Source organism: Acomys minous (assembly GCF_964271855.1).
Source record: "Acomys minous genome assembly, chromosome: 2".
Classification (NCBI taxonomy): Eukaryota; Metazoa; Chordata; class Mammalia; order Rodentia; family Muridae; genus Acomys; species Acomys minous.
In genome coordinates, this window is record NC_140484.1 from 134,047,967 (window position 1) to 134,056,655 (window position 8,689).

General features: G+C 53.0%; 1 protein-coding gene across 1 annotated transcript; it reads left to right on the forward strand.

Annotated features, from left to right (window-relative positions):
- The first annotated feature begins 4,462 nt into the window (after positions 1-4,462).
- Positions 4,463-8,558, forward strand: PHOX2A (paired like homeobox 2A). The gene is made up of 3 exons (XM_084769117.1): positions 4,463-4,694; positions 6,752-6,939; positions 7,697-8,558. Exons 1-3 carry the CDS (start codon positions 4,478-4,480, stop codon positions 8,132-8,134), a joined length of 843 nt encoding a protein of 280 aa, XP_084625243.1. The 5' UTR covers positions 4,463-4,477; the 3' UTR covers positions 8,135-8,558.
- The last annotated feature ends 131 nt before the right edge of the window (positions 8,559-8,689 follow it).

An 8,689-nucleotide genomic window follows, 5' to 3' on the forward strand; every position in this document is an offset into this window, starting at 1 on the left:
CTCTATGGAAATACGGAGTGCAATTCTACTTCTGGGTATGTACCACAAAGCAGCTGGGCATGGTGGCTGACAGCTACATCCCAGCACATAGGAGGCTGAGGCAGAAGGATTCTGTGAGTTCCAGGCAAGCTAAAGACTGCAGACTACTCCTGCAGAGAAGCTGCCCCCAGCTCCCATGTCTGGAAGCTCACAACCTGAAACCCCATCCCAGAAAGATCCAATTCTCTTTCCTCGACCCCATAGACACCTGTGCACACATGTGCACATTCCCACACGGACATGCTTGTAATGCATACAGACACACACACACACACATACATGCACACAAAAATAATAAATAGTATACATAAAATAAATCCAAAAGTTGAAAGCACAGCCTTTAATCCCAGAACTTAGTAGGCAGAGGCAGGCAGCCTGAGTTGGAGGCCAGCCAGTACAACATAGTGAGACTCTGACTTAATTGGGGGGAAAATGAGCTAGAGAGAAGGCTTAGTGGTTAAGAGAGCATAGAAAACATGTTTTTTTTTGTCAAAGAACCCAAGTTCTTTTGGGGAGGGGGGTTGTTTTGTTCTGTTTTTTCCAGTTGTTTTTGTTTTTTGTTTTTTCGAGACAAGGTTTCTCTCTGTAGCCTTGGCTGTCCTGGACTTGCTTTGTAGAGCAGGCTGGCCTCGAACTTACATCGATCTACCTGCCTTTGCCTCCTGAGTGCTAGGATTAAAGTAGTGTGCCATCACTGCCCGGCCAATAACCCAAGTTCTATTCCCAGCACCCACAACCATCCATAACTCCAATTCGAGAGAATCTGATGCCCTCTTCTGAACTCCATGGGCACCAGGCACAGGTGTGATACACATAAATGCACGTAGGCAAAACACACATAAAATAAAATTAATACTGCCGGACAGTGATGGTACATACCTTTAATCCCAACACTCTGGAGGCAGAGGCAGGTGGATCTCTGTGAGTTCGAGGCCAGCCTGGTCTACAAAGAAAGTCCAGAACAGCCAAGGCTAAACAGAGAAACTCTGTCTTGAAAAAAAAAAAAAAAACCCAGCCACAAATGGTGGCGGACGCCTTTAATCCCAGCACTTGGGAGGCAGAGGCAGGAGGATCTCTGTGAATTCAAGGCCAGCCTGGTCTACAAAAAGAGTCTAGAATAGGCAGGGCTACAAGAGAAGCCCTGTCTCGGAAAACCCAAAACCCAAACCAAACCAAACCAAACAAAAACAAAAAACAAAGAAAGAAAAAAAAAACCAACAAAAAAGACAAAAAGAAAAGGCAGAGCACCCACAGGTTATATGTCTGTATGCTCACATTCATATCAGCATTACTCATTTATCCATGAATGGATACATGAAAAAGGAGGGTATATACATACTATAGAATGCTAGTCAGTAGCTGGGGGTGGTGGCTCACACCTTTAGTCCCAGCACTCAGGAAGAAGAGGCAGGCAGATCTCTGAGTTCAAGGCCAGCCTGGTCTACAAATCAAGTTCCAGAACAGCCAGGGCTACACAGAGGAACCCCGTCTCAAAAAAACGTCATTAAAGAAAACAAATTCTGGGGGCAAAAGATGGCTCAGAGATTAAGAGCACTGATTGCTCTGAGTTCAATTCCCAGCAACCATATGGTGGCTCACAACCATCTATAATGAGATATGGTGCCCTCTTCTGGCAGGCAAGCACACGTGCAAGCAGCACATTGTATGCATAAATAATTAATTAATTAAAAATAAAAACTAATTACAAACAAAATCTGATATATGCCACACAGAGGCAACCTTGAGAACATTATGTTCAATGAAATAGGCCAGTCACAGTAAGGTAAATAGGGTATGATTCCATTTTATAGTTCAAAATATTCAAAATTACAGAGTATTCAAAATTACAGAAATGATGATGGGGATGTAGGTCAGTGTCAAAGTGTTTGCTCAGTGTACATAAAGCCCTGGATTAGATCCTGAGAACCTCTTATATGCATGCATGTAATACTTGGTGCAGAGAAAGGGTCAGGAGAACCAGACATTCAAGGTCATCCTTATACAGGGAGGTCAAGGCCACCTGGAATAACTGCCACCCTATCTCAAAAAATTACATAGATGATAGATAGATAGATAGATAGATAGATAGATAGATAGATAGATAGATAGATCAAATGATAGATGGATGGATAGATAGATAGATAGATAGATAGATAGATAGATGATATCACAAGGGTAATTACCAGAAGATGGGGGAGATGGTTAGAGAGTTATTGCTTCATATTTGAAGTCTGGGTTGTACAAGATGGAGAGTTATGGAAATAAATATGAGAGTAACACTGTACTGTCCAACAACACTGAACTAAAAACAACACTGAATTAAAAAGAGTCTTGGTGGGAAAATGTTTGTTTATGCATATTTTAACCCAAACAAACAAAAACTAGGGGGAAATTATTTGAAAGGCAAAAACCAAACCAAACAAACAAACAAAACAAAAACAAAAAGCCCACCCCCAAAACTCCTGACATACTTACGAAACGAAGGCATGTGTCAAGCACAGAGTGAGTAGGCTGGGAAAGGGACGACCTGAGGTTTGTGGGCCCCACTGTGCTGGTAAACATGAGGAAGAGGAATTTCAGGAGTGCTCTCTTAATCCCAGAGGACTTTGTTTGGTGACAAGGACATGGCCCTCTCCTGGTTTCTCCGTGGGTGTCAGACAGCCCATCCTCAGGACATGGTGTACAAACCTGGGGACCTGGGACTGGGCACTAAGGAGGAGAGGCTCAACTTATTCTTCAGAGGCACCAAAGAGGCAGAAGGGGCTCCAGGTAAAGATGCTAAATGTTACCCCACAGCCTGGAGAGAGAGCTGGTGAAAATCCATGGAGGGCCAGTCTACCTGGCTTTCCAAAAGGAAAAAAAAGGGGGGGCGGGGTACCTCTGAAAGGAATAAGAGAGACACTGAAGGAGAGATGGGGGGATCATTTCCATATTCCTAAAGCTTAGCACCCAACACAAACACACACACACACACACACACACACACACACACACACACACTCACACACACAGGGGCCAGAGGTCACAAGCTATTGAGAAGGACACAGAGCTGAGAAAACAGGGAAGGGAGGGAATGGGCTGGACCCAGCAGGTGACGCTCCTGTGGCCTTCAGGACAAGAGACATCTCAGGGAGAGACTTCTTCGACCTTGCGACCTCCTCCCCTGGTGCCTGCCCCTCGATGGCCTCTCCACCACAACGCCTTGGCCGCCTTCTGCCCTCTAGCTCACAAAGCCCAGCTCTCTGGAGGTCCTCTCCACCCGTCATTCCGCTCTTCTGTTTCTGGCCTTGTCACACTCTACGACCATCCTGTGTGTGGCCTCACTGTGATTAGTCTCTGCTTTGTCTCAGCGTCCTCCCGAGCTCCATCACAGTCCTGGTTGCCGTCCACGTCCATGTTCATCCAAGTCCTTCTGTCTCCACGCCTGTCTCTCCATCCTGCCGACCTCCTCTCTCTCTCTCTCTCTCTCTCTCTCTCTCTCTCTCTCTCTCTCTCTCTCCTCCCCTCCCTCCCTCCCTCCCTCTCTCTCCTCTCTCTCTCTCTCTCTCTCTCTCTCTCTCTCTCTCTCTCTCTCTCTCTCTCTCTCTCCCTCTCTCTCTCATCTCCATCGCCACCCCTGCCCTTCTCCTCTACTGGTTTCATCCTTGTCTTCATCTGTATATCCCTCCTTCCCTTGTCTCTATCACGGGGTCTGTCCCCTTTTCTCTCGGTCTTCTCTGTATACCCACGTCCCCTCCTTGTCCCTGTCCCAGGCTCCTTCTCTTGTCTCTTTCTCCTCCTTGTCTCCATCCCCCTCACTCCAGGGCAGCCTCAGCAGTCCTCCCAGGGAAAGGACCTAGCTGGGGGCGGGGCTGAAGGGCCAGATCAGAATAATTCGGTTATCTGGGAGAATTGAATTAACTTCTTCACATCAGCACCGCGGGGCCTGCCTCCCTAGCTTCCACTGGGCCGCAGGTGGGAGACCCAAGAATGAGGTCGGGACCCTCCTGCTGGGCATGGTGTGTAGGGATCGAAGGTCTAGGCCAGATTGGGACAGGGTAAGGGACTCTCAGGATGGGGTCCCACGCAGCCCCACCTGCACCTCGGGAGCCCTAAGAGGGAGGCCCTTTGAGGTGGGGGGCCCGGGGTGGCTAGGGGCGGGGTCTGGGCCTTTCAGACCCCGCCCCGCGGAGCTCGCCCCGCCTCGCCCCCTCCGCGGGGTCCTGCGCGTTAAAAGGCGCGCGGGCTGGCTGTACTGCACTTGCGTTGCACCGGGGCAGAGTGCGGGCCGCGACGGGGCGGGCGGACTCGTGGGCACTCAGAGCAGGTCACAGGTCCTCTGCGCCTGGAGCTCGAATCTCCATCCCGAACTCCACTCAGCCCGGGACCCGGACCCCGACCCGACCCGACCCGACCCGACCCGGCCCGGCCCGGCCCCCGCCCCCGCCCCCTCGGGCCGATGGACTACTCCTACCTCAATTCGTACGATTCGTGCGTGGCGGCCATGGAGGCGTCCGCCTACGGCGACTTCGGCGCCTGCAGCCAGCCTGGAGGCTTCCAATACAGTCCCCTGCGGCCTGCCTTCCCCGCCGCGGGGCCACCTTGCCCCGCGCTCGGCTCTTCCAATTGTGCGCTTGGTGCCCTACGCGACCACCAGCCCGCACCCTACTCAGCAGGTGAGCGCAGTCCCATCCCAACCCTACCTCCAAATCCCACGAAACCCCCGCTCCCTGCCCTACTCTGCAAGTGAATGTGACTGATCCCACAAGCTGCCTCCTACCCATGCGCCTGACTAGACCCTCCAATGTACTTTGAGACCCCCAGTAATAGGAGTTTCTTCTTGGCAAGGATGGGCCTCATGCTCTTGTTCCTCTGGTTCCTCTTTCTCATGCCAAAGCCCTATCCTGTGCCTTTTGAAGCAAAGAAACAGGTCCAGTCCTGGGTCCCTCGCTAGGCCCCTCCCCTTCTTCCCTACAAAGGTGACCACGAAACCTCTCCATCCCCTGTATCTTCGCAATGGGCTTCCAGTCTGCTTTCATCCTTACCACCTGTGTCCTGGATGATGCCCCCCCCCCATTAGATCCCTGCTGCCTCTGAGCTGCCCAGATAGCCCAGATAGAACCCTTTTCTAGAGCCACAATACCATCTTTCTAGTCTTTTCCTTGCCCTGTCTTAGACCTGTCCTGCCTGGGCCCAAACACCACCAAACAAACAAGCAGACAAAACCCGGTTCCTATAGTCACAGAAAAGGAGCCTCTGTCACTGAGTCACTTTCATTCCCACATCCCCTCCATCCTCCATCCTCGGCCAGCAAAACCGAGGAGTAGATACTCCGCCTTCAAGTCCTTTGATCCAAGCAAGGCCCTGTCCAAATCCTCAACATCAGTCAGCCTTTCGGCAGCCCCGTCCTTCCCAGCCTGCCCCACCCGGCTTCCTCCTCTCTTAGCTCTTGCCCCCCTGGGAAGATTATGGGAACCCAAAAGGGGGACTGGGGTTCGGTGGGGAGATAAGCACTTGAATTTAAGGAAATAAGAACCACTAAGATGAAGCCAGAGACCAAAACGGGTTTGGGAAGACTAGTGATGCTGGACCAGGCAAGGATGGGGATTGCAGAAATGGAAAAAGGAACAGGGAGATAGATTCCGTGCGACCGCGGATGGGATAAGGTACAAGGAGACAGAAGCCCAGATAGGGGCCCTGGGAGAAATAGGTACTCAGTGTTGGAAGACAGAGATAAGAACCAGATAGACGGTGGGGACACAAATTATGGGAGATGGGGACCAAAAGAGACTGAAAGCAGATAAGTGAAAGGAGGATAAAAATGGAGTGTTAGGGATTTGGGAAGATGGGACAAAAAGGTGATTGGGGGGACCCCAAGAAAAACATGGAGACTTGAACCAGACTTGGATAAAGAGATGGTGTCAGCATGGGGTGTAGAAAGATGGTGATGGGGCGGAGTGGGGGTGAGGGTGGGGGGGCTGGGATAGGACACAGAGGAGGTGACTGAGTGGGAGGAAGGGGCAAAGGAAATAGAAGAACTTTAGTAAGACGCGAGTAAGAACAGTCCTCACCAGGCACAAAGAGAACAGTGGTGCAGAAAGGAGAAATTAAAGAGAAATTCAGCTGGAGGAAGATGAAGATGAGGAAGAGAAGAGGAAATATCTGGAGAAGAAGTAGCAGGGCTGAGAGGCAGGACTGAAGAAATAAAGTTTGGAAAGGAGAGAGGGCTGGGCTTGGGGTGGGGAGGAAGGGTACACACAGCGGCAGAGTCCGCGGCAGGACGAAAAGTAGACCTGGCAGCCAAGGCCCAGAGAGGGGTTCTAGGGGGACACTGGTGCTGGTGTGACCTGGTGCAGACATGCTTGGCTCCTGTGATGAGCTAACAGGGCCTGGAGTCCCCCCCAGGAAGGGTGCCTGAGGAGAAACACCACGGTGAGGGTAGGCGGCTGGGAGAGGCCCGTGGAGCGGTAGGTAAGGGTTGGATGAAGGTGGAAAAAAATATGGACCCTTAGTTAGAGCTTCTGGTTTGTTTCTGGGACTCCTTAAGGCCGAGGTCTCCCCGATGATTCAGTCTTAGGGACACATGGCTGGGAGCTTTTGAAGATCAAATCGAGGGGAGGGGAGGGGTTATATGCGATTTCCTCTAGGGTAGGACCCAGGAGCCTGGGGACTGACATCAGCTTCCCACGCACTCCACCCTCAATGCCCCTGCCCTCGCACACACTCTCTGCAGTGCCCTACAAGTTCTTCCCGGAGCCGTCCGGCCTGCACGAGAAGCGCAAACAGCGACGAATCCGCACCACGTTCACGAGCGCGCAGCTCAAGGAGTTGGAGCGCGTCTTCGCCGAGACCCACTACCCCGACATTTACACTCGGGAAGAACTGGCGCTCAAGATCGACCTCACCGAGGCTCGCGTGCAGGTGCGTGGATACACGTGCAGCGTACGCGCTTGCTAGAGGAGGGTGCCGGAGCCTGCAAGCCAAGAAAGTTCGGGTGTAGCTGAGCAGCTAGGGAAGGCAGAGGGACCGGGGACTTGGGCTCACAGAACTGATCTGGGTAGCTTCAGTTTGCCTCCGGCTGAGTATTCCTACTTTTTTTCCCCGGCCAAGTTGGAGGTTTAAGAATTTTTACTCTGACAATAGGAAGCAAGGCAACTGGATTGCCGTTGACAGGGTACTGAGCAGGCCACTCCGTACTTCCAGATGAGGGTATCCAGCGTCGCAATTTTGAACTCCTGAGTCAGGAAAGTTTAAGTTTGGGATGGCTGCCGGGCGTATAAATCCAGCTGTCCCGTTTTGACAGGGGGACCCTGCATAAAAGATCTTCCTATTCTCCCCTGTCCTGGGACGCCCCAGGTGTAAATGCCCCCGCTTCCTAAATAGTTGGGCTATAGTGATAAAGCCTAACGGTAGAGCCCCCCTCCAGGAGACCAAAATACGGGGGGGGGGGGGCAGCAGAGTCTACTGCCCAAAGGCCTGTTGGAAGGGGCACCAGAGGTAGGAGGAATGGAAGGGACGCCTAGTGGAGCGGTGGAGGATGGTAGGCAATGGATCTCCGCCTGGTAATAATCCGAGACCGATCCTTTCTGGACCGAGGTCTTACATGCGCTTAGCTGCCGGGGGAGGGCTGAAGTGCCCCGTGACCGTTCTCTGGGCTGACTGGCCTCTGTGCCCACAGGTCTGGTTCCAGAACCGCCGTGCCAAGTTCCGCAAACAGGAGCGTGCGGCCAGCGCCAAAGGCGCGGCGGGGGCGACAGGCGCCAAAAAGGGCGAAGCCCGCTGCTCGTCGGAGGACGACGACTCCAAGGAGTCCACGTGCAGCCCCACGCCCGACAGCACCGCGTCGCTACCGCCGCCGCCCGCACCTAGCCTGGCCAGCCCGCGACTGAGCCCCAGCCCTCTGCCAGCCGCGCTGGGCTCCGGGCCGGGGCCCCAGCCACTCAAGGGCGCGTTGTGGGCCGGGGTGGCGGGAGGTGGGGGTGGCGGGCCCGGCGCGGGCGCAGCGGAGCTGCTTAAGGCCTGGCAGCCAGCGGAGCCGGGTCCCGGGCCCTTCTCTGGAGTTCTGTCCTCTTTTCACCGGAAGCCCGGCCCCGCCCTGAAGACAAACCTCTTCTAGCCACCGGCGTCTGTAGGCAACTAGCCTGCCCCCAAGAGACACCCCTACCCTATTGTACCCGAGAGTCTCTCCCTATCCTGGCTGCCTGCCTGGAAGCTCCCCGTCGTCCCCACAACCCAGTGTGATCGCTAGATGTGGCCTCCCCTCCGTTGCAAAACAAGCCTGGGCTACCTTCGTTCTCACCTACCCGCACCTAGCGGAGAGGAGTACTTATCTTCGGGACCCCCTCCCGGGCGGCCGAAAGCCCCTTTCTGCTGGGCTTTCTAAGGAACAGGGATCAAATTACACCTGTCTCTAACTGCGTGCCCAATCATAAAAGGGTCCTAAGAAACCGTAAGGACAGTCAGTCAGTCCTATGACTTTTCAGCTAGCTGGGCCACTCCTTAAAATCAGCAACCTGAAGAGTCCGATTTCCTCCCCAACGAGTCACCCCATCCCCAGCCAGTCTGGCGCAGAGGGTAGACACTTAAGGGGAATGGAACAAAGTGGTTTTCCTTTTTCCCTTATTTTTTTTTTCTTTGAAAAACTTGTAATTTATTGAGGTGATTTTTGCTC

What these genes read in the sequence shown, in the direction of transcription:
- PHOX2A (XM_084769117.1), top strand. Translation starts at nt 4,478, where the DNA reads ATGGACTACTCCTACCTCAATTCGTACGATTCGTGCGTGGCGGCCATG. An exon ending in GCCCGCACCCTACTCAGCAG is followed by an intron (nt 4,695 to 6,751) that starts GTGAGCGCAGTC and finishes CACTCTCTGCAG; the next exon opens with TGCCCTACAAGTTCTTCCCG. An exon ending in TCACCGAGGCTCGCGTGCAG is followed by an intron (nt 6,940 to 7,696) that starts GTGCGTGGATAC and finishes CTGTGCCCACAG; the next exon opens with GTCTGGTTCCAGAACCGCCG.